This window comes from Micropterus salmoides, unplaced genomic scaffold (genome assembly GCF_014851395.1).
Source record: "Micropterus salmoides isolate LMB-PRFRI ecotype aquatic unplaced genomic scaffold, ASM1485139v1 Ms_hic_scaffold_5, whole genome shotgun sequence".
Lineage (NCBI taxonomy): Eukaryota > Metazoa > Chordata > Actinopteri > Centrarchiformes > Centrarchidae > Micropterus > Micropterus salmoides.
In genome coordinates this window covers 14,261,386-14,287,620 of record NW_024044237.1, presented here as the reverse complement: position 1 = coordinate 14,287,620, position 26,235 = coordinate 14,261,386, and the positions used below count along the sequence as shown (strand labels likewise).

Genomic DNA, 26,235 nt, shown 5'->3' with positions numbered 1-26,235 from the left:
CATTATATAATAACCCTCCCCCTTTTTCTGAATCCTAAAACACTGGCGAAGGTGAAATTGCGTCTTAATGTCACTTACTCATTATGTAGTTGAGTGGTCATTATGTCTACTTATTTAGCTTACCTTAATTACAGATGAAAGGGGCTATTTTTTAAAAACTATGAGCAAATGTGAAAAGTGCAACAGCCTTCCTATTACATCTCAGTTAAATTAAAAATCAGTCAATCCAATCAGTTTGTGGCATAATCCCATATAATAAAATCACACAATATACAATCTGTAGCAAAACACCTACTTAGACAAAATATAGTGTAAACTAGTAAATGTTTTTGTAGTTTATCGTGTCCAGATACATTTAAATATGTAGTTTAGTCATTTTAATTGTAGGGCTTCAGCCTAATCAAGAGAATCGAGGCTTTGGTTGTTTCTTCAACGCTAAAGTCAGAAATGATCTTCTTAAAGGTATCTGAGTGGAGTTTCACGGGAAATAACAGCACAGACTAACACAATAAAGCCCTGCCATGGTTATATGTAATTCTGGATATAATTTAATGAGTTATTCTATCACTTTATTCTGGTTGTTCCCTGTGATGTGAGAGGCTTGAATATTATGTTCCACCAGCTGCAGTACAGTACTCTACTGCCCTCTCCCTTTCCTTTTACTTAAACACTGACGCAGCTCCTCTGAAAGTTGCATCTGCTTGGCACGCCATCTGCAGGGCGAAGTCACTGAGACACCTTTTATTTTGTAATGCCATTTTTGGTTTTATTCCTATCTTACTGGTATAGCCAGTAGTTATTGTGATGTAATTTTATATATCTGTATAATCTGTTCAATTAGAATGAAATCATCAAGGAGTGTTGATTTTAAATTAAGTGTTTATTTAATGCCTGACTCATGTAAGTGTTCTGTGCTCTCTGGCCTGCTTTCCATCACACTGACACTGTGCACCCAACCTGCTAATGTGTGATAAATGACAAAGAGCCAGAAGCAAAGCCTGCCCTTGCACCAACTTTGCTGTGCTGCAAGGGTGAGCTTATGAAATATCAGCCAAAAGTAAAAACAGGGCTTCTGATGTTTGCTGACTGAATCAGTCTGATTGCTTGCAGGCCTGTCACCTCATCACCAACACCAACCAGCCTTGTTAAACGCAATGCAGACTGCACAGCTCCAACACCAGACTCTGCAGAACACAGTGTGGGAGCCACACTACAGAGACTGGGCACAGGGAAATGGAGAGAAATCAGCAGCTGACGTGGTTTCTGAGGTACAAAACGTCATTGTGGCTTGGCATCTGTCAGTTCTGGTCTTGGCTTCCAGGTTGTGTTGTATGTTGGAACAGGTTTGCTGCCCCCATGTGACAGCTGGAACACTCTGCAGAAGGCAATAAGGTCTTTTTTTGTCTGAGCAGACATGAGAGAAAGCTAGTGCTGTTAAGGCAACTTGATTGATTCTTTTCACTATAATCTCCATCAGGCCTGAGAAAAAACAGGGTATTTAAATTAGTGAAAGTGAAAACTTGCATGTCAGGCTTCTTATGGTTGTGACATTTGAATTTGCATCTGGGATAAACACAATAGCAAATATATCTATGACAGAGAAAGACACACAGAATGGTCTCTCACACACTTATTTTTTCAACAACAGCTCTGATCTTGACTTAAAAAGAAAAATAAAAGTAAGCTGACATTCCTCAGAAATAAAGTCCCTAATAAATAAATGCACCTATAATACACACCCATGCAGTCCAGTGCACATATTTTGGTTTGGTGTAGCTTACACAACAGATGGTAGGGGAAATCATGGTCTCCTGTGTGATACAGCTTGTTTATCACATGAACAGACCTCATTTAAAAAATGTGCATCCCAGGTTTCACCATAGCATTTTCTCAAAGATGAAAACTGATTTTATTAAGCCACTAAAATATTTTATACGTAGCAGGATTAAGCCACTGATTTTTAACCTCAAACTTTCCAGTGTAAGATTGGACTGCTTTTTATACTTGATGTAAAAGAAACCTTAAACCTTAATTTTTTGCATCTGATTTTGTCTGTATCATTACAGTAAGGTATTCTTTATGGGGAATATCAATAGTAAATTGTGAAACAAGGGGTTTCATTTACACATTGTCCACATTCAAAACTAAGATTCTGCATTGTTTTAGCGGTACAACAAAAATTGCACAAAGCCTTTGAAAATATGTGAAACACCAAAAAAGTTTAAAATATTCAAGTTTATTTGAGCAAGTCAACATTCTCATCAGCATCACGTCCACTTAACATACATATTCAAATCACCAAACATCTTCAATACAAAAATGTCTTTAAATACAATTTGATTTTGCAATAGTTTTCTAATTCCAAACACTTAAAAACAGAAAGACAAACATTTGTTTACGAGGACAAACAGATGATGATTAAATATGAAGATTTTAATCCAAAATGCAGCATGAAAGTCTGAACATTAAGAGTTTATACTGAAGTTATAAGTCATCTTTAAATTTATGAAGATAAGAACAAGATAAATGAAATATTCAGTCACTAACTGGATGAATGTAGAGATTAATGTCCACAGAATGGATGTAGCGCATTTTGGAATTAAATGCTTCATACATACACATTATAAGTAAAGTGTGAGTGTGCGCGCATCCAAAGCCCAAGATGTTTTCCTACAAGACAAACTCTTTACTGTGAAGGGACAAAGCCAAATGGCAGCTTATAACAAAGCCTCTTTAAAAATAGGGGCTATCCTCTGTCAGCAAACGTAACGTTTTCAGAAAACAAAAAGTCAAAAAGCGGGCCTGCTGAGGCTGGTGAAAAAACACACCCAACAGCCTCCACTCCCCCGCGCCAGGGTATAATAACGTAGTTTCTTGCTTTAACCTTGGGTTAAAGCCTAAGCGCAAACCACATCCTCTAACTGTCTGGTTGGTAGATGGAGCTGTGTTTAGCCCATGGTGGGTTGGGGGGCTGCAGATCCATGCCCGTGTCTGTCCATCTCCTCCGGTCTTACGAGCTGATAAGGACGTGCCTTAATCGTGTTTGCCCTTCTCTTTAGGCGTGCCTTCGTTCCAGGCCACATAAACAAACAAAGCCAAAACCACATGCACAGCGAGCACTGCGACAATGGCTGCATAGAAGTAGCTGTCAGAGCTTGACATCTTCATCGAACCTGGGAGAAGGAGGTGGAGAACAGTTAACAATTTAAAACCTGTTTTAATGCCCATGAGTAGTTGTAGGCAATTCAGTGGATATCTTGTACTGCGTCATTGTCGGCAATATCAGAAACCATCGAGCAGGACTGCTTCATGTCCGATTTGGATTTACAGGATTTTCACAAACCAGTGAATGTGACATTTTTTAGATGTATAATTGGCCACAAATAAACATCCCGTTTATAGTATATCTCTACATGATTTCCCAATTGAATATCAAGAAATTGTACTGTATCGCTACATCAATATCCCAATAAATTATTACTTATATCAAGACAGAAAATGTTGCCATCATCAATAAAATTAAAGTTAATAATACAAGCCACAGTCTGACCCATTAGAAGATATGGTTGTGTGTATAAATGTCTTGTTTATTCATTGATGAAAGAAAGGATACTGCAAACCATCTCTTTTTAGTGTTACTATAGGAGCCTGACTGATAAACTAGCAGGCTTATATTATTGGCCAATATTAGCTTTTCACCAGTTTGTTACTGTATTCACACAAATGCTGGCCAATATGACAAGAAACATTGGATTATTTGTGATCATTTACAATATGTACTAACTAATAATTATAGATTTGTAAAAGAAATCAGCTAAATTTGTTTTTTTTTTTAAACTATCAAATAGCAAATATAAATATCAGGCTCTGGTCACTATGCAAAGTTATTAACTTTAAACTGGTGCTGGGCAATATGGCCAAAAATGTTATCACCATAAAAAATTTCATATCACAAGACATCAATAATTCTCACAATAAATGTCAAATCATTATTTCATTCAAGTTTACAGGCTGATTGGTTACAGGTTGATTGTGATATTAAACTATTCTTTAAGGTCAGAATAATGACAAACACATTAAAAACAATTGTTATTTTGTTTTTCAACAAACATGTCGGAGTAAAAATAAATAAATAAAAAAATGTCAGTCCTCAACAAAATAAAATAAAAATGTTAATAGAAATATAAAGTGTTTATTCGTCCATCAAATACTTTTTGAACTTTTGCTATATCACGATAATTATCATAATCGTTTTATTGCCCAGCTCTATTTTAAACTAGGTGAAGAGGGCAGTTTGTGGCAATATAAATACTCCAGGGCTGGCATTGCCCTGCAAACACAAACGCATGCAGCGTGACAAACTTTACCCTCAAAGATGTACGCCTTTGATGCGAAGTAGAGTCCAATGGGCAGCGTGACCATCAGGATCGTGAAGAACAGCAGTGTCTTGAGGGCTGAAACCATGGAGCTTTCATTTCTGCAGAGGAGAACAACTTTAGGAGTCATCCGAGATCCAACAAGACAGCGACCTTACTGTTAAGGAGCAGCGGAACTCTAACATGCTGACTACTGATGTGGGGATGTCCCTTGGCGATAATTTATGTTGTGTTCCAGGATTACGCCACATTCAATAAAAGTCTTTTGTAAGCTTTGGCACATGTTTAGCATCAAACAGCAGCACAGGGGGGGACGGGCGCTTTGAGGCCAGGCGTCACTCCCAGGTCACTCCACAGCCACAAGCTAGTAAACTCAGCTAACGAGCTAACGCTAGCTGTCCGTTTAAAACAACTGAGAATTTTCTCACCCTCTAAAACAAGGAGGCGGCCCGTCTGCGGCGTCTGAAGATGCTCTGACAGATCCGTCCATTGCTGGGCTGATAGTAGGCGAAATACAGATAAAAACGGAAAATGTAATCGCTGAATGATAGCTGTTCCCTTGGTCTGTGTTGCGGTTGTCACTGTTGAAATCCCTTCTTCCGCATTGGATCATGGGACCGTCACATGACGAGGTTTGACGCCAATAATTCTCGCGAGGGCAGACTTTGCGGCAGTATCAAATTGCCTGGTTTATGTCCTGCAGAAATTAAGCTATACTTTATCATGGGTATTTATAGATGGGCACATCATCTGGACACATAATTAACATGTAATGTGTATGTCCTTTGTTTGTGGAGTCTCCTGTAAGGGCTGCCTTTTATTTGCCCTATTATAACCAGTGGTAGAAAAGAAAAGTTACAATACAGATGCATAAATACTCCATTACAAAAATACAAAAGTTCTAGTGCTAATCAACAGCACGGACTTAAACATTATGCACCAGAATTATCCTGTTCAAAGTTGTATTATTGGACCTTATTGTTTTTATCAATGACGCACAAATGTGTAAGAAAGCCTTTTGAATATTTTTTACAGGCCTACCGCTTTATATATTGTTGAACAGTAACTAAGTACTCTACTAAAGTTCAAAGTTAAGATACTTGTTGGCTACTTTACTTATTTCCATGCTATGAAACTTTATACTTTCACTCCAGTACATTTCAGAGGTAAATATTGTACAGTGTACTCCACCACATTTGACTGATGGCTTTAGTTACTTGTTAATTTTCAGATTACAATAAGGACAGCAATGTTACAAACAATTATGAGCTCCCTGCATTTTTTAAAAAGTTTTTTTTAATCTCTGAATTTATTTTATTTTATTATTATTTTATTGTATTTTATGTTTTTGTGAAGAACTTTGTAACATTAAGAAAAGCACTATAAAAAATAAGTTATTGTTATTATATCATGATTTTACAGATGCATTTCTGTAGATTAAACTACCTATCACTTTGTAAAGTAAAACATATATCAGTAATATGTGACATGCACATTAAAGCAGCGGTAATGTTAATCCAACAACATCATATTTAATAGTAACATACTGGTCCATTTACAACCTTGGATTCCTTGGAATGACGCACATCATAGTGAGCCAACGAAGGTTAAAATGAAGGGCAACTGGACTTGGTTGAAGCTACTGGAAGACGTTTCGTCCCTTATCCAAAGGACTTCTTCAGTTCTGACTGACTGGCAGGGAAACTCAGCTATTTAACCTCAGTGGGGTCGTTAAATAGCGGTTAGAGATTAAATAGAGGTTAAATAGCTGAGTTTCCCTGCCAGTCAGTCAGAACTGAAGAAGTCCTTTGGATAAGGGACGAAACGTCTTCCAGTAGCTTCAACCAAGTCCAGTTGCCCTTCATTTTAACCTTCGTTGGATAACTATGACCTGGATGACTGAGAATCTTCATAGACAAAACATCATAGTGAGTTTTTTTAACAATTAAAACATATTTCTTCTCACATCAAATAAAAATCTTTTACACTTGTCTGTTTATATTCTGACATCACTGTCCATTTGTCTGTTCCCATAACCAGACTCTACAAATAGAAGCAATAATAGGATGGATCAAAACATGTAAGTTCATCATTCAAGGATCATTTATTGCAGTCTTGACATGATATAACTTCAGTTTCCCCAGGGGCTGCTGTACAAATCACATGTACAGTATGTGCTTGAGCACCCTACATTCCTGAACGGACTATTTCCTGTTTCATTGCAGATGTAACAGAGGGCAGTTTAGTCCATTCTGTGCCGACCATATACATTTAGTATCGTGCACTGGCTGTGTTTCTGGTTGAAGAAACTGGCTGAGTGTCAAGGAGTGGCACTTTCTGCTCCAGTTGGCTTTGTTCTCACTGGTCCCACGCTCAGCAGGTTCCCCAAAACACATTTCATTTGAAAAGACTCTCAAGAGGGACCAGCCAGAACCACTAAGAACAATCCAGTGATGTGTGTTCAAAATAATAATTTTGCTTTCCATGGCAATTTCACTCCCGAGCAGTTACTGCGCAAAGAGCCCAAGACATCACTGACTCTGGAGTCGCAGAGGATTGTCGCGGCGAATCATATTATTCTCATATCTGCTGCTGGATGAACCACCGAGCACAATTTCAAAAATTATTTTCTGCCTTTTTTGTTTTGTTAGATGTTGCACTTTAGAGATAGAAAGAAAGCACGGGGAGAGGTTTCAGTGCAGTGTCCCTTAAACTCTCCTTCACTTACAGCATCCCACAGATCATGTGTTCACAGGCCTGTGTGTTGATTTGTCTGTGTTTGTGTTGATTTGTTTGGTCTTTTTGTTCATCAGCACCGTATGATCGGTGACATGACATGTTGATTTTAAGGGACTGCAGGTGTATTTAACAATGTTTTATGAATCATTTGACTTTATTTAAAACAAAATATTCATAAAAAATCACCTTTTTGTATAGGAGCCAAGGCACGTTATACTGTGTGTTAGCTTTTAAAATCTAACCATCCCACAAGCAACTACAAGCCATTTTTCTAATTGTACAGAAAAATATCTCAGGCTAATCATTAGAGCAGGCAGTAATTAAAAAATAAACAGTGACCTCTTTTCATGAACAGGTCATCAGTAATTGTTCCAGGTTAAAATAACATTCTCCCAAAACACTGTGATTTTATTTTCTCTGGAAGCAGATGCAAAACCAAAAATTAACTACATGTTTTTTTGCAGTGAGCTTTGGGAATAGACCATGAACCACAAAGGACGGAGACGATGCGGTCGCTGGCCACACACGTTCACCCCGTTATGGTGGGATTATAACTTTTAATAAAACAGCTCCCCCTAAAAGCTTGACAAAAGCCGTGTTCCCAATGGGATAACAGTGTGTAGATCTGGTCATGGGGCCCTCTAGTGCAAGTTCAATACTAAATTGTCTTACCTCATGGATCCTGACCTCTGACCTTCTGGAACTATTTCCCATGGCTCTCTCTGTCTGGACTCCACTCGCTGCCTTTTGCATTCCATGTGTCACCAGTGCTCTCAGTCAAACATGAGGCACCCGAGACTCCACACCTGTTGTTTTGAGCAAGCGACAGAATGTCCCTCAGTGTTGCAATGGGGAACTGTTACTGTATGTATTTATGAAGTTTCCATTTGTAATGAGAGTAAGAATACAAACCACTTAAAAGTGTTCCATGCTATTTATAGCTTTGTCACTTGTTGCATTTACAACTGCTGCCAAGGGTGAAAGGACAATTTTTGGCCTTGATTCACATCAACAAGTGCAAGTGTTTTTCTTTTGTGTACATTTATTACAAGAACTATTTATGTACAGTCTTGAGGTACTTGTATTTGACTTGAGTATTTCTATCCATCCTTAATACTTCAACTACTCCACTACATTTCAGAGGCTAATATTATTGTACTATTTATTCTACTGCATTTATTTGACAACTAGTGAAACTACTTGATATTCAAATTAAAAAACACATGCCAAGCTTGTAAAAAATACAATGTACTATTAAAGTAAAGATGTGACACATTGAGAATATGCTTATTCGCTTTCTTGCTGAGAGTTAGATTGATTGATGCCACTCTAAGGTCTGTATACTAAATACGGCTAAGGAAACAGGGGGAAAGAGCTTGTCTGGCTTCCTCCAAAGGTAACAAAATCTCCCTGCCAACACCTCCAAAAAAGAAATACTCCAGCATAACTTTCCATAAAATGTCATTTTCAAAGTTTTTACACTAAGCAAGCTTTAGAGATGCTGGTAGGTAGACTTTGTTACCTTAGGGCAGAGCCAGGTTAGCTGTTTTCCCAAATTGTTGACCTTTTCCTGTAAATGTTAAACCAATGGTTTCCAGCCTTTTTTTGCTTGGGACCCATCAGTTGTTTAAGATGTCTATGAGTTAAGCGGTTACACCAAGTATTCAAGGCACAAAAGGGTAAAATTATCTAATACTTCAAAATTAGATTAGATAAGAGTGCAGAAAAGTCCTAAAAATGAATAGAGATTTGTGTAGCAGTTTTTCTTCTTTCCTGCCATGTTAATCTTCACACAACCCCCTTGATTAATTGTGTGACCCTTTGGAGGGGGCCAACTCCTTGGATGGGAACCACTGGACCTAACAGCTGAACTGTACATAAAGTAGTTAAAACTACCTCTGCCTAAAATTATACTTGAAAATAACACCACATGTCATCTTTCTGTGGATTGAGCTGATCAGCTATATACAGTAGCTGATGTACTGCTTCATCCACCAGTGGTACCATGGCAAACCATGTCATAGAAAAAGTAGAAATAATTTAACTTTTACTGATTAATCTATCATCCCCTCTGCTACATAATTCAGTCTAAAAATAAAGTCAAGAAATCTGATGTAGATAATCACCATCATCCCAACTTCCTGCTCTCATTGGCTTCCTTTGGCCCACAACACCTAAAACCTCCTGGTAGTATTATTACCCACAGCCCATTGTGACATGTAGGAACACATCATATGCATGAGAACACCGGCACTGCTAAACCCGATGCACAAATCCATTAGGAGACTTGCTATTGGGGCAGCAGACCCACTGCGAGACCCAACCGCTGTAAAATGCAATGATGTGCAAGAGCTGTAGACATTCCTCTGTGCAAAGAGGGGAGTTAGGTCTGGCTTCATCCACCGGGCAAAAAAATCCCCCCATCATATCAGGCTAGTGTTGGGGCACATAATGCCTCATTCCTCATCCCCCACATTTGTGGCAGTCTTCTGTGGAAATAATCTCCCACAAATGAGAATTGAGAACCTCTCCCACTCACATACCACTAAGGAGGAGAAGGAAATAAGCAAGTAAAAACATGGCTGTGGAGGGAGTAGACTAGCGTATCATTGTGCGCAGACAAATTCAAGTTTATGCCTAGCTCCCCTTGTTCTTGATCCAGTTTGGGCAGTAAATTCTAAGTCCCATGAAGGGGATGCTGCAAAGAACACTGCAGATCTCTTAGACGTATTTACAAAAACTAAGACAACTATGCCTGCCTTACATCTGATATATGATCATAGAATAATATAATTCATGTTTATGAATTCTGACATACCCCTACATGACAGTACACACTGACTCGGCTGTAGAAAGCTTATCTGAGACACAAAGGAGCAGCCAAAGGAAAATAAAATGGATTTCACCACTGATGTCACCGAGAAACCAAGGAGACTGTAAGTCACAGAGAGACAGAACCACATGCATATGTGAAATTGGCAAAATAAAGTCAGGAGTTATAATAGATCTTATAGCGTAATGCGGCATGGATAGATCATGCTGTCCTCGAACATACCGTAAGAAAAATGTCTCCACAAGCTATTGCCTTTCATATTAAATCACAGCAAAAGGACATGTCTGTGTGGGTGGGTAGACTACAGCTTTTCATCCTGGGCTCTGGATTGTGTTTATGATTTATCTACTGAGCAATATGAGTTGTGTTGCAGTCTATGATTCATATAAAAATGCCAACTTTTTATTTTACAAAGATACTCTTTGCTTTGTGTCATGGCAGAAAATTGTGTCCTCTTACATTTAATCTTTTATGTATGATCTTTTAATATTATTATTATTACTATTACTATTTTACTATTATTGTTATATCTTATAGATATATATATGTATTGTTTTTTATCCTTAACTTTCCTTCTTCTGTACTCCTTATTTTAGTCTGTCCACATTTACTAAGGTTTAGGTCAGAGTTGTGATTGTTTTTGTGTTTTTCTTTCTTGCTGTTCCTCTCCTTGAATGCTCATTCAAGGCGGGGAGAGGATCTTGGTTCCCCAAAACATAGAAACATAGACTGTTTAAATGATTATGCATCCCAGGGGGGCCAGACCCCTGATGCTCTCTGGACCAGCTGTATATGTGTTTTAGTACTTCTCTATTTATTGTCTTTTATTAATAAATTATTCAAAGACAACAGTTGGTTGTTACTCAATTATTTGCTTAATCCTTCACCAGCAAGATACAATTTCCACGACATCCAAAATTGGTCATTTTTAGGATATCAAATTTGTTTGCTAGGACCTTCTCTTGGTTTTACCACAACATGAAGGTTTTTGTATGGATTAAAAAAGATAAATGTTTATAAGAAGTGCATGTAGACAAACCTTCAGACAAACAGGCTATATGTTTCACCTGGTTTCCAGTCTTTATGCTGAGCTAAACCAAGCTAAGCATGTCCTGGCAGTAGCTTCATACATAACAGATTATTTCCCAAGATGTCAAGCTATTCCTTAGATACCTTGTGAGAGGGTGGGATAAATGTAAAAAGAGCAGGGAAAGGAAAGAATGAGGAGGAGGAAGAAGGATGACCCTGCCATTAGTCCGTGACTCTTTGGTGTGGGGTAGAGACGACACTGTCATCTTCCCTCGAGCCCCTTTAGCCACTCATCTCTAGCTGACCATGCACTGGCATAAGGGCTGCTTCTTTCATCCACATCAGAGACACTCTCTTGTAAGATTGTAAGCGGATATTCACTGTTTTGTGCCATTTGTCTGCTCTTGAACTTGATGGCACCTGGTTCTATATGACAGCTTGAGTCTCCCTGCACTGATCCAAGATCCATCATGGATTCAGATTCCTACTCCTGCATCTATAATCATCCACTAAGAGTTTAATTTAGCCAGACATCAGGCAGCCTGTCCAAGCACAGCAGAATACAAAAATCAGAAAATGGATCTGAAAGTAAATATAATGCTGAGAATAGTTATAAATCCTTTGAATTAGACATTAGGAATGTGTAATCTCTTTAATATTCCAGTAACAGTGCATCATAACAAGAATGTGTCACATTGACATCTTGGAGCCTCCCTGTGAGGTGAACCGCTCATAGTTTGTTTGCTTGGTGGAAGTTATGCTGGGAGGCTGTCAGAGCACATCTCGGCTAGGGTGACATGTGCTCGGGCACACTTGCACTATCACGAAATCACATCTCTGGTTCCTGATGCATATCATTTCCCTCAGGCATTTAATAAACAAGAAAGCAAGCTTTGTTTATTATCTGTTCTTCCTCATTTCAAGATTTCTGCAATACCTAAATCACTCATTGTCTGAAAGGGGCTGACTGGAGCTTTGAATCTTTTAGTCCAGTAAATTGATAAATACGATAGTTGAAACAGTTTGTTCACCAGAAGAAACTGATAGACTTAAATTTTACAAACAACAAGGCATGCCTTTTTCCATTAACACACAAAGTCCATTCTGATAATAGTTTTTTTTTTCTTGACTGGAGCAAAAGCTTCCACAATCTTCGCAGTGTGTTTTTTTTTTTTTTGTGGGGGCATCATCGCTCAGAAGCTCACAAGCCTGAGGGTGAAACAGCTTCATGGTGAAATTAATACAGCATATATTCCCAGGGAGAAGGAGAGTGAGGTATTCATACACAGAGGATGAAATATAAGATGCAAACTTCAACATGGCTTTTACAGAATTAAAAATATTTTTCAGTTTCCAGATTGGCGCCCATGCCACTTTAAATATTCTCAGTCAATTAAATCAAACCATAAGCATAAAATCCTTCATAATTTAGCATTTAATAAAAGGAAGCCATTGTATTGAAGGTAAATAACCAAGCAGACTTTTAAGAGTGCAGAGACAGGGAATAGGAAAAAAAACCATTTATTTTATTTTCACTATGTTGTTGACATACTCATAATCAATCTGTGCAAATAGGCACTGAGTCATTCCCGTGCCCATGATGTACACATGCTGGGATGTGACTTGAAAAGTGTAGTCTCCCATCCAAATAATAGGCTGTTGTGTATGAGTTTAGGACAGAAATTCTCAGTGCTGCCTCATGGTTCAAATATTTTTCAGTGAATATTACCTTGTTTTCTGAATTTATACTGCTCATTAACCAGTTAGCTGGTATGTCTTTAACTGTAGGTGCAGGGAGGCTGCCACAAAGGAGCACAATGTACCAATGATACAACGGATTTATTTTACTCTCAACATGAGGGAATAGTGTCTGACATGGCTGAAAGGAATACGATGGCATCCTCTCCAAACATGATTACATCATGTGAAAAGGCACTGGGTGAATCGTGTCACACATTCACATTGAGGCTCTAGAGAAACTTAACTGAAGTTTCCCAGTAAAACATTAGTTTATACATTTATCTCTGCTACATTATTGTTTGTTACAGCTGGTGATGGTTTACTCTTAAGTCCCTCTGTTGCACACCTGGAGGTCTCCACGAGGAGCAAACGTGGGATGCAAAGAGCGAGAAGGATTGTCTTGTATTCTTTGCGGAAGTTTTGGTTTAGTAGGCCATATATGACGGCGTTGAGGCAGCTGTTGAAGTACGCCATAAAGTAGCTTGTGACAAAGAGCCACTCAGGTATATGGGGCGCAACTGCTGCAGGGTTTACAGCTACAGCCAGGCCTATGAGGTTAAGTGGAGCCCAGCACACTGCAAACAACACAAACACCACAAACATTGTCAAGAAGTTCCTCACATCACTAGGTTTCATTTTAGTCCTTTGCTCCGGTTTAATCCGATGTTTCACTTTAATCACCAGCACCCATATTCTCATGTAGCAGTAGGACACCACCAGCAGTGGGATCAGAAAGTGTATAATCACCACTGAGATAGTGTAGTATGAGCTGACCGTCTGGGCGAAGGTGCAGGAGTAGATGCGCGGATCGTACTGCAACGAGCCCACAAAGAAGTTGGGCACTGTGGCGATGGCGGTGAGCATCCAGGTGAGGCCCACATAGCAGCAGGTGTTCCTCAGGCTGTACAGACGGTCATAGTGGAGGCTGTGGCAGATGTAGCAGTAGCGGTTGATGGCGATGGCCGTGATGTTGAAGATGGAGCCAATGACACTTAGGCCCATGATGAAGCCACTGGCCTGGCAGTGCAGGTCACCCATGGTCCAGTCATTGTGGAAGATGGCTGTAAGGACCAGAGGGTAGGGGTACAACGCCACCACCAGGTCTGCCACGGACAAACTCACCACGAAGATGTTGCCTGGAGAAGCAGGAGAGGTTTAGATAACAGACAAAACATGACCCAAACTGACACATAACTAAAGCACACTGCACTCCCTTTTCACTTTGTACTCTAGGTTAAAATAAACTGGGTCACCGGAGGTACGACTGTGACTAACCATCATAAAAGAGCAACTTCATTGTGCCCTCTGGGGCTCATTTTGATGAGGCTTTTACCATGTACTCTCCACTGCACCAATGTGGATCCAGGCAAATGCTTTATTGTCACAGCTTTACCAGTGTTGTAACCTCTTTTTTTTTTATTTCGCTTTAACTGTTTTTAAAGCTAACAACACTTAAGCCATGCCAGTGGCAATGGTGGTCTGTTAGTTCATTACTTTGGTGAAAACGGAAATATCTCAACATCTGTTGGATAGATTGCCATGAAATTTGGTACACACAATCACGGTGCCCACTGACGCTGGTGACCCTCTGACTTTAGCGCCACAATGAGGTTCAGATTTATGGTTTTGAGTGAAACATCTCTTGGGATAGATGATTTATTGTACAGACTTAATGTCCCCTTCAGGATGAAATGTAATAATTCTGTTGATCCTGACTTTCATCTGGCACCATCATCAGGTCAGAATCTTAATTTGTCCAATACCTGCAAAACTAATGACATTCCCATCAGCCTCAACTGTACCATTTAGTGCTAATTAGCAAATGTTAGCATGCCAACATGAGACGCTAAGATAGAGAACATGGTAAATATTAAACCTGCTAAACATCAGCATGGAACATGTTAGAATTGGCATCGTGAGGATGTTAGCATGCTGATGTTAGCATTTAGCTCAAAGCATAGCTTTGCTTGACTGCAGCCTCGCAGTGCTGTTGACATGGCTGTAGAGTCTCTTAGTCTTGTTTATAAAAATGTTTTACTTGGCAGGTCCATCTCAATAAAATGCTCAAATCAGGCTGTTCTTTTTTTAAAGGTTCTTTGTCCCCGGGAACAGACAGTTTAAGCACATAAAACACAGGACATGGGTGATTTTAGTGTCAAATTACATCCAAACAAGTTCCTGTCCTTCTGAGGTCCAAGCAGATGGTAATGTGACACTGGATCTCCTCAGAAGACATGAATCATAGAAAATGACGTATGACATTGTTACAATGCAGCTGTTCTGGGTGGAGAATAAAACAATAAATCCAATTGTAATGTGTCAGATAAGAAGATAGATAACTGTAAAAACTAAAAGTGGAGCCACAGTGTGATTGAATTGTTGTTTCCCAAAAGAGGTATTAGCCGCCCATATGTTTAGAGTACACATTGTGCAATAAAGGGTCTATTGTGTGAATGGGGTACATATTTTAGGAATCAAAATTTGTGATGAAGTGGAGAGCCCAAATAATCCCAGTATTTCTCATATAATTAGTACTTCATGTAGTCAGTAGCATCAAGCTGATAGAAACTACAGTACATAAGATAAATAAACCTGAAAATATGATTACATACTGCTTGTCATTCCCCCCTTTTAGCCACGTTCTCAAGCACACTTACATCACTGGTTGGAATATAAATATTTATGCTTTCTGTAAATAATCTGTAAAGCATTATATATAATGTGGCTCATTTTATCCACACTTTGTGTCAGACATTGGGGTGATTCCAGGGTTAATACAACATAAACTAACTCCTGAAGTTGAAATGTGAAGGCACAAGGCTCTCGCTCATTCAGACAGCTGAATCAACAGCGTTGATTGGAAGATTTGATGAGAGTTTATTTTAAACACATGTTGGCCATCAATTTTCGGCTTTAAAAGCTTGTTATTGTCCCTGCACCCAAGGGACAACACAGTTAGAGTATGTTGTTTAGTAACCAATTTAACCTACCTCTACTCTACCTCTAATTTTAACCTACTTGCCTTGAACTTCATTCATCGAACATGGTAATAAATAAAATAACAAAGAGCATACACACACCATTATAAAATGTTTAAAAAAATTTAGGAGAAAATGAGATGATGGTTTCACATTTTTCCACAGACCTGGCACAGTTATTTAGAGACAGTCCATTTCCAAGCTACTAAAACAGCGGGAGCCATCTCTCAAGCCTGCTGAGATAAAAATAAAAGCATTTGTTCTTCATCCTCGAGTCAGCTCAGTGGGCAAATCTGTCAGATTGCATTTGTGATGCTCACAGTGCTCGCTGTGTGCATTTGTCATTGTGCAGAGGTTTGATTCCTCGCTGACATCATGCGGCTCAGTGTTATCATGTGTGCTGGCGAGACAGCGCATGCTACAGCCATATAGCTTTCTCTGGCTGAACCCTCTCTCCCCCTTATAGTCAAGAGGATGAGGTAAGTGCTAAAACACCGCTGAGAGGATTGCTGTGAAGCGGCCAGATGACTCTTTATTTTGTTGGCATCCATTATTAAAATGCTGGATGAACCATTACCTCTCGCTGTTCAATTAACCAACTTGGCCGGCCTGACGCTCATCACATCCAAACATACAGCACTGAAAATGTTTATTGTTTTAGGGAAAAAACAGCTGTCTGACAAGGATATTCTCACGCCTAGATACCAGAATAGAGTCGTGCCCGCTGACATCTTTGGGAGCTATTATTATCAAGTGTGAGTTGTATAGAGCTTAACCTGAATGCTGATTGGTTACAGGCCATCAGGGACAACTGACTTGCAGCCTTTAACTTCTCTGACACCATTGGCTCTGTAATTATCTGATCGTACAGTATACTCTCCCAAAACTGCCAACAGAGGGAAATGTTACATCCAATCAACTGATTCTTGCTTTTTAAGTGTCTCCCGAGAGTTGATCGACCACCCCATGACTTCCCTCCCTCTCTCTTTCTCTCTGTCTGTCACGTACAACATTTTTTGGCGTATTAAACATAAATCAAAACAGTACAGCAGAGAGCTATTCAGCTATGCATGAGTAAAGCAACATCTTTGTCACCAGAATCCTCCAGCACACACACACACACACTGCAGCATATTCAAAAATATATTAGACAGAAACTGCCTCACACCCTCCCTTTCAGCATATAAACCTGCATATGTATTAAAATAGGCTATGTATACAATGCAGGCATATTTATGGCATGCTGGTTCATTCTAGCTTAATAGTTCTGAGTGATAAAAAGAACAATACAGTAAAAAAATAAAAAGGGAGTTATGCTGGAGCGAGAAAAGGTACATAATGAAGATATAAGTGCAGACAAAACAAAAGACTGCCAGCTGAGTCTGTTTTCTGACTGACAACCTGCTGGCTGTGTGCATGTGTGAATGTCAGGGGCTTATGTTCCTCTGTCACAGTCTTGCTGCTCATGCTGGAAACGTGATGCACTTCGCTTTGATTCACTCGGCTAAATTTATACACCTTTGAAGGAAAGATGAATTCACAAAAATGTGTAGGAGGAGAGCTGGCATCGCCTGAATCCGGCTGAATGCTTATCGCTGCAAGTGCATATCCCAAATTAGATTACATTCAATTTACTCACTCATGTCATCATAAATAAGCAACAATAACCTTAAGGCAAGGGCATTATCACTGATGAATTCGTAGTGACTACTTCATGAACTTGTGTTCAAGGGTCCAGAGATTTTTTTTCTTAGAAGTTCAACATTAAAGTGACACAAGCTGCCTTTTGGTGATGCAGCCTGCTATGAGCCCGGCTAAAAACATCATCATCATCTGATCCAACAGTGTTTCACTCGTTAGGCGCAACTCCAGAAACATGAGGATGATAGTGACTTATGCACATTTCAGCCTCCTGCAGTAGGAGTAAAGATTTGGACGTAATGAAAACATTTACTTTATCTAGATGTGGTTAGTCAGATAATCCTAATCTGATAATAGCCCACCTCCATGCTGACCACATTTAAAAAACTAAATGTCATATACTATTTTGTTGCCGGAAAAAGAAGACATGTTTAATGTGGTGTGCTAAGTGATATTCCCCGTGGATCTGTGCTGTCAATTTAAATTGGCCTCTGGTTTGACTCACTAAGTCCACTGACTCAATTAACCCCCCCCTCTGGACAGTCTGTTTTTTAGATTTCATACATGACTGTAATGTAGAGAGACTGAGGGGATGCGGTGCTCAAACAAAATTCAAGTCCATCCTCACATCTCGCAACCCAGGAGCTCCTGACATGGAGGTACAAGCTGCACATCACACACAGTCAAGCTCATTCTTTCGCTATTTCCTCCATCTGCTCCCCCTTCATCCTACCCCCACCCCCCCACCCCCAAGAGTACATTTTGTGAGTGTATTTTTAGTGTGGTTAACTCCAGTGGGACACTCTAGTGTTAACACCCCATTGGCAATCCTATAGTGCCATGCTCCACCCTTTGAAGAGTCAGTGGATAGATCCTATTACATGTGCACACTTGAGAGAACCTGCAAACCTGCAAAAATGGAACTCATTCTCAAATGTGTGTGTATATAGATAATTAAATACGGTATAGATGTACCGTGCATATGTGTGCTGAAGTGAATCAGAGCGGAAAGGTCTTGCTGCTGTGTGTGAGGAAGCAAACCAGTCGTTGGAATAGTGTGTAATGGAGAGAGGAGATGGCATGTTTCTGCCTAACACACCGGATTCTACAAAAATACAAGTCTGAGAGTTGTATTTACTTACTGTAAATCATAAATTTTAGCTTTTGGATTATACTGTGCCTATCGCCCCTTTACAAAACAGCCATCTTTCACAGAAGCTGTTTTTTTCTGGCAGACTGATCTTCAGCTGTTTCGCTGTTCTTCAGCTGTGTCCATGCTTTTCCTTTTCGGAAGCTCTGTACAATTAAACATTCATACAAAGTGAGGCAAACCTATAAATAGCTTGTTAAGAACAGAGGGGAGATTGATGATAGGCTAACAGCAGTAGCACATCCAGGCACTTAAGGACACACTTGAGAAAAAAAAAAAGATAGCATGAGATGAGAGGCCCTTCTGGAGTTCAGGTACTCACACATGCTGACCAACAGGACAACACGACACTGGGGAGGACTATCGTGTGACTGGACCTGTCAGTCAGTCCAATTAGGGTAGGGGAACAGAGACATGAGGTCTGTAATTAGTACAATTTCCATAGTCCACCAGCATGGAGAAGACTTTTGAACAGGCCATTTACTCATGCCTTCTTGTTTGAAACCAGTCGACTGTGGCATTTTTGCAAACTGGATAATCAAATTATACTTCAGGCTCCTAAACTTCTTGCCAAACTGCTTTTGGCTGGTGTACACGGGAACACGTTGGGTGTGTTATGTAATGCATTTGAAATTGTAATTAAAAGCTCATTATTCCAAACACTCGCTGACCTAATCCTGCTGCCTGATTCGTATGTTCTCATTAGCATCACGTTGTGATCACTGAGTTTAGTGTTTTGCCTCAGCAGAAGGTTTTCCTGACTTCACTTTTAACCAAAGACCTGCTGGGTATAATGGGGCACAATCTCCAGGACCTTTAAGTTCAATGCATCATAAGTTCACAGTTATTTTAGGAAAATCAAGTCACAACATTTGATCACATGCATGTGTGTTATTGTTTTTATAATTGGAGACTAAAATATGTTTTAAGGCCCTCCCCAACATCATCAATAGTTTCTTTCGACCATCTGGTGGAAAAAAGTGCAACACCTTCTAATATCTAAAAATAATGTAACAGTTTGATTTGTACAAGATACATTAAAGTGGGACTATATAACTTTGTGCTGTGGGGTGTTTACTGCTTATTTTACTTTTTATAAAGCCATTGAGAGGTTTATCTGTGACATAGCTCAAGGACAGACGAGTTATAACTGCTCTTAATTGACTCATTAAGTGTTAACATTTGCTAGCTGTAGCAAGCAAAAGCTACTGGTCATACCAGAACAAAGGCAGTAAAGCATCTGATACTGAACTGTACTGAACTGAGCAAGAGTGCTTTTTATTGCCTCATGACTTCAACTTGTTAAGAGGAAAAATGCATTGTTCTTTCTTTGGAAAATTACATAGTCTTGCTTTGATATGTTAATGCACATATTAGAAGTTAACAAGGAGGGATATATACGTTTATATATTTTTAATGACATACTCTTTGGGATATGTTATGTTTAATTACTAATAACTAAAAAGATCCAAGTGAATTCTGTGTTTCTTGAAAACTGAGATACTGAGTCAGGGAGTTAGCTACTTTACATTAGCTACTAGTTGATTATGGGGAAAATAAAACCCTGATAGACACATGTTGTTGCGAACATGGAAGATAACTTTTTGACAACTAACTATAGTGCAAGGGGAGGTTGAAATAAAATATAAATCTGGGATTAGAAAAAATAAAAAAGTTAAAAGAATAAAAGACCCTTCCCTGCCCTCAACAATAACTCAGAAGAGCCATCCTTTAGCCTGAAGAAAAAACCCCATCACCCTTCCATTTCTCTGACCCTCTTCCAACACTGTTCACTTTCGTACAGCCCCCTAGCTCATGAAACCAGACTTTAAGAGACTAATTTCCGAAAAAGTGAAATTACATGAAATGACTTTTTGAGGCATTTGAGGCAACTATAGGCTAGAAAGTAAAGGGGGCAATTGAATGATGACGGCATATTTGACAAGAACGAAAAACGGCATTAAAGTGACAATAAAAAACAACTACTTCACCTTCACACCGCTGTCACGACACTTCAAACGTAACACAAGAAAATATGAGGTTGTGCCCTATACAAAACCTGTAAAAAAGGACATAGAAGCTATATAACAGCGTCGCTCACCTTGGCTGCTCATGGGACACTACAGGTCTTGATATAAGGTGGGATGTGATTTATCTGGGATGGAGAACCAAGGATAAAGCCAGATGGAGGGAAGAGAGCGTTATTATTTATGAAGAGATATGAGGGCAGACAGGCAAGGCTGTGGAAACTCCATCACACTGAGACTGGAGGCTCACTTCAGATAGCAGCCTAATTGTCAAACACAGAGGTCAGGCAATACACATTGTTATATTACATCATTTAAGTTATGAATAGAGAGGGCAGGGCATCCCACATAATGTAGGTCATTGAGACAAAGATTTTTCCTTTTGGCTTTTGACCAAATGTAAGTGAGTCAGTTGTTAAACTTTTTTTTCTGAAATAATAAAAACAAATTCTTTCACTATTCTATTTTCAGTGTGTTCTTGTCCCTAACTTCTGCATATTTCATAGTCACATCTTGACCATTCAAGCTGCTATGCACATTACATTACATTTACATCCGCATCTATCTGTGGGTCCACTCCAAAATCAACACTTTATCGTTTCTTCATCTCTCACCTGCATTCCTGAGCTTTTTGTTCCTGTATACGGACAGGATGACGAGGACATTGCCCAGGATGTCTACCACGATGGTGAAGATCAGCACGCTGGCCAGCGCAGTGGACACTCCAGCGGAGGAAGCGCTCAGTCTGCAGTCGCTCTCATTCTGGGACAAACAGCTCGACCCGTTCACAGTCTTCACCTCTAAATCCATCTCCCCTCAGGGCACCCTAGCCATTGCGGGACTACTCCAATGTTCAGCTGGGAAAAAAAAATACTTACAGACCAAAAATTTAAAAGGACTTTACTGAAGGGAATCTTGAACTTTTTGAGGGACTGAACCACCACACTCCTCCCCGGGTAGAGCAGTAGCGGGAAGACGCGAACCATGACATGACCATTAGAATAGTACAGCTTTTACGCATGCGGGGAAACATACAACGCTCATTTCCAAGGTGATAAATATGAAAGGAGCTCGTGTTTCACCGCCTTCCTCCGTGAGGTCCCCGAGTCACCTAGGCTCTTCCGGCGCGCTGCTCAAGGAGGGCTCCAACAGAAGGCATGTGAGCGCTCTCCTGTGCGTAATGGAAATGTGAGGATGCGAAGCTCATACACAAGGCAGTCCCGTGTTGGCTTTTGAGGGCATCAATAAAGACTGTTTCAAAACTATAAATAAATAGTCTGCAATCTTTGCGCCCTGAACCTCTTCTTTGTAACTGTATCACTAAATTACAATCCCAACATCCAACTGAATGTGTAGTTGTGGAGAGTCGCGCCCAGTATACTGCAGTTTATTTTGACTGTAAGGTTTATAACGGCAGCCATTGACAGATTGTCAGGTTTCTAACTGATCTAAATTAAGCAGAGCCTCTCCTTCCATGTGCATGGAAATGGCGCCTTCTTGTGTCCAATTGAGACTCCTGCAAACAGTGGAAAGCTCACAAAGGTAATATTTTACAATTACATGTCTAGAAATGTTTATTATAATTTATGCATCACTGGTATACAGTTCTACATTTTGTGCAGACCAGCGATTCTGAAATAATAAATCAAGGGGTTATAAAACATGATGCAGAAGTTAAACTGAACAATTCCTTCACTTATAAAAACTGTACTTTTTAATTGAGCCAGCTGGCACTGAAAGTAACGATCTGAAGTTGTATTCTTGGCACTGGAAAACGTCTTCACTAACCGGGTAAAGTGGAGGAGGGGCTCCAGACCTGCAGGGGCCTCCACACCCTATTCCATTGGATCACTTGTAAATATGTGTTAGAGGATGTGCACCACTAATGTACAATATCAACTCTTCAACACTTTATTAAATGACCTGAAGATTGTCACAAATGCATCATCCCAGTCTGTCTTGCAGCTGGTATAGAATAGGGCTGTTAGACTATTAACTGGCACCAGGAAGAGAGACAGCATCACACCTGTACTGGTGTTCCTGTATTGTTTACCGGTTGGACTGAGTTTCCAACCCCTTTCCAACCTCACATCTCTCAGATCCTCAGACCAGCTGCTGCTGGCTGTCCTTCAGTTGAGACTAAGGGATAAGATAAAGGATAAGATTGTGCGTTTGCGGTAGCCGTCCTAAAATTTTTCAATTACACGTTCACCCCCTGCAGACACTTCTGAGGCTAAACTTATGACCCGCAAGTTTCTTTGTATCGCACATTTCAACAACAAGGCAATTCAAAAAGGGCAACAGAGGGAAATATAAAAAACAGACATTTAAATATAATTTTAATAGACTTAAATTGAAAATAAAAACAAGCTAAAACAGAACAGTGTAAGATCTTGATCAAAAGCCATGAATTTGATTTAATAAAAGGCAGCAGCAAACAGAAAAGCATTCAGCCTTCATTTAAAAGAACTTAAGGTCTCTGCTGCTTTTTTTACCATATCATATAATTTTATTTTACAGCACTTTGGACATCTCTGGTTGTTTTTACATGTGGTTTATAAATAAACCTAATTTGATGATAGACTGTTGTCAGAGTTGTTAGGTAATATTTTGGCCATGTGTGAAAATCTAGTTCTAGCATCTTCAATATTTTGGTTTGTGTCATGTTCACGTGCTGCATTTTCCCCAAAGAGGTTATGTTTCATCAAATTAACTGACTGACCTGGGACAGGTCATACTCCAGTAAAGGAGTTCTGCTTGATTCTGGGCGAAATATAATTAAGCTGTCATCTATAATCTGCTGTGCGAGTTGTACTCAAAGGCAATGGGGCCCAACAGCAAATTTCTCCCACAGGTACCCAAAACGCACAGTGTTTACGATCACAGAAGACTGAGGAAACCAGAAAACTGTTAGAAGAGAAGAAGGTGAGAAGGTAAGACACGAGAATTTGGACAATCTTTTGTTTAAAAAATATTCAAAACAATGAATCAGTTATTATTATTTCTCATTTATTAATCTACTAATTATTACAGCTCATATAGATGACAGGTTGTTTCAGTTTGAGGTCAGTCTGTGGAGAGGTTAACATGGTGAGGGTCAGCTAAACTCAGTGCACTGTGTTTTGACTTGTGAATGTTATGTAATCATTTTGATTATAATATAAAAAGATAACATATTTTCATGTTATATTCTATTTTGTTCAGTTTATAGTGGTTTATGATTACTGTTCAACCACCAACCTATACACAAGTGGGCTGCATAGCATCCCAACCAAAGACTATTTATTAACGATTTCCTATATTTTTAAAATTTACAAAATCTGTTAAAAAATTTGAAAAATCTGGTTCTGTTGGTAAAATGATGCTAGGTAAGGCAAGGCAACTTTATCCGAAGGGGGCGCATCAAAGAGGGGTGGGACTGCGGCCAAACTCCACAACTAATACAGTCCCGCTTCACAATAAAAACTAATAACAATATTGACCAACTCACCTGGCCTGTCCATCCAGTTTTTTACTACTTTTTTTCCCAGGTGCAACTTGATGCTGAACATCCCGGTAAAATTAAGAATCGATTTTAAAATACTTCTTACATACAAAGCCCTTATTGGTCAGGTACCATCTTATTTAAAAGAACTCCTTACACCATACTGCCCCACTAGAACACTGCACTCCCAAAATGCAGGGCTACTTGTAGTGCCTAGGGTTCCTAGACGTAGAATGGGAGCCAGAGCCTTTAGCCATCAGGCACCTTGGCTGTGGAATCAGACCCGTGTTTGGGTTCGGGAAGCAACCAACATTTCCATATTTAAGAGGCTAAAAACGTTTCTTTTTAGTAGGCCTAATGCTTTCAGTTGGGGATGGTTTTTCTTTATTTTGTGAGAAGGTTTATCGTTAGGGCTCTGGTATTTTAATGAATTTTTATAACATTTTTAATTATTTATTTTTTGTTGTTTTATAATTGATGTTTATCATCTTTTGTGGTATGAATCGAAAAAACGAGAAAACTAAAATCACTGCTAACAATGGAAGCAGAGGTGAAAAGTTCCTTTAACTCACCAAAGACCAATGAAAAGGGAAGCCTTGAGAAGGTGAACACGGTGATGGAGTTGCCACCAGCTGTAGCTCCTGATGATCCGTTGACAGAAGTTGGCAAACCTCAGGAAACACTGGAGCTCCTTGTGGATCGAGGGAGTGGACCAATTTATGACAGCCCAGGTATTGGCCGAATATGTCTTTCTGGACACTCCCTGATGATGAAATCCTGAACGACACCTCTGGAACGTGGAATTTACATTTCTCAGCCTTGATCACAGCTGATTCTGCAGGAGCCTCTGGAGCACCTGGCGCAAGTGTAACACATGTTCCTGTTGATGATGAGAAGATGAGGATATCATCCAAATACACATGACCATATCCTGAAGCACATCAATGACCTTGTTTTCATTTTCAAATGAAATTGAAAACAAAAAGAAAGGCAAGCTTCCACTCGGTCTCCTCACTTCCATCATTACCATATAGTCTACCTTTTTCACAGCAGCACAACATTTTGGCATGTAATAGCAAGAAATGCACATATCCTCATTTTGTGTGCTGTCGTGGCTGTTCTTGGGCTTTCTATCATATCACATGATCTTCATCAGCAGATGGTTTTTGCCCAGTTCTCATGGACTTCATGGATATTTTTTTCTTGAGCACTCTACGGACTTCTCATCCATAGTGTTGTAGTACTGGAGACTGGTCTTAAGACCACTGCTTGATGGTCTTGGTCTCGTCTCAGACTCAACCGCATTTGTACTCGGTCTTGTCTCGGTCTCTGACATTGAGGACTCAGGATTTTATTTCAAGATCATAACTTGTGGAATATCAATAAATTGCTTTTGCATTGTCTGATTTATTCTTTAAGATCCTAACTTTGATTTGATGTCAAACGTACTGCTTGTAATGCAACCAATACCCCTAAAATGTGTTGTTACCCCCCCCCATGATGGTAAGCATGTAACAGGATCAGCTCTTAGTGTTTGTATGTGGGTGTTTTAATGTGAATGTGGATATTTCAGGTCAATCTGAGAAGTACCTATGATCTCATTCCACATTTTATTGTGTCATATAATGTGGGGAAATGGTCTTGGTCTTGACTCGGTCTTGCCCTCCCTCGGTCTTGGTCTCGACTTGGTCTCTGCCCCTAAAAGTTTTGGTCTTGTCTCGGTCTCGATAAACTCTGGTCTTGGTATTGATTTGGTCTTGGTTTGGGAGGTCTTGACTAGAACACTAAAGTATATCTTATCTTACTCATTCATGTTGCCAAGAAACCTTCAAGTTAGGTTTCAAATTCAATCTTGAAACAGCAGCTGACAAAACAGTCTCACCTCAAGGTCAGTTCTGGAGTGGTTGATCACATCGCATGATAGCTTTCTCATTTTCTAGCAACATCAGCAATATTTAAAATGTCCCTAAAATGTTTTATTTATTGATAACAGCGATACAGATGAAATTGATATCAGCTTGTTCATCTAACTACTGATATAAAAGCAAAAAAATTATATGGTGTATTTTTTAAGTACACATTGTAAGCCTGATTACTCATTTTTAGAAGATCAGTGTTTCTCTCAGGTTAAAGGATCTGTTAGGGCTAAATAAAAATGATTGCGATGGAGAAAACTTGTTCTTTAAATTTTATAGTGAACCTCCAGAGTTTAAAGTCTTGAAACTGAAACTGCACACA

The 26,235-nt window shown here is 39.4% G+C and overlaps 2 protein-coding genes across 3 annotated transcripts; both read right to left on the bottom strand.

The window, feature by feature from the left end:
• Positions 1–2,216: 2,216 nt before the first annotated feature.
• On the bottom strand, positions 2,217–4,986 carry vma21 (vacuolar ATPase assembly factor VMA21). The gene is made up of 3 exons (XM_038699885.1): positions 4,805–4,986; positions 4,368–4,477; positions 2,217–3,173 (listed from the first exon to the last, which is right to left on the bottom strand). The coding sequence occupies exons 1-3, from the start codon at positions 4,864–4,866 to the stop codon at positions 3,034–3,036; spliced, it is 312 nt and encodes a 103-aa protein (XP_038555813.1). The 5' UTR covers positions 4,867–4,986; the 3' UTR covers positions 2,217–3,033.
• A 7,154-nt stretch (positions 4,987–12,140) lies between these two features.
• Positions 12,141–21,922, bottom strand: mtnr1c (melatonin receptor 1C). Of its 2 annotated transcripts, XM_038700265.1 has the most exons (3): positions 21,128–21,242; positions 20,588–20,641; positions 12,141–13,853 (listed from the first exon to the last, which is right to left on the bottom strand). In XM_038700265.1, the coding sequence occupies exons 2-3, from the start codon at positions 20,598–20,600 to the stop codon at positions 12,988–12,990; spliced, it is 879 nt and encodes a 292-aa protein (XP_038556193.1). In that variant the 5' UTR covers positions 20,601–20,641; positions 21,128–21,242; the 3' UTR covers positions 12,141–12,987. The 2 variants fall into 2 exon arrangements, with proteins under 2 accessions (XP_038556193.1, XP_038556192.1); XM_038700264.1 differs by lacking the exon at positions 20,588–20,641 and having other exon boundaries at positions 21,128–21,922.
• Positions 21,923–26,235: the final 4,313 nt, after the last annotated feature.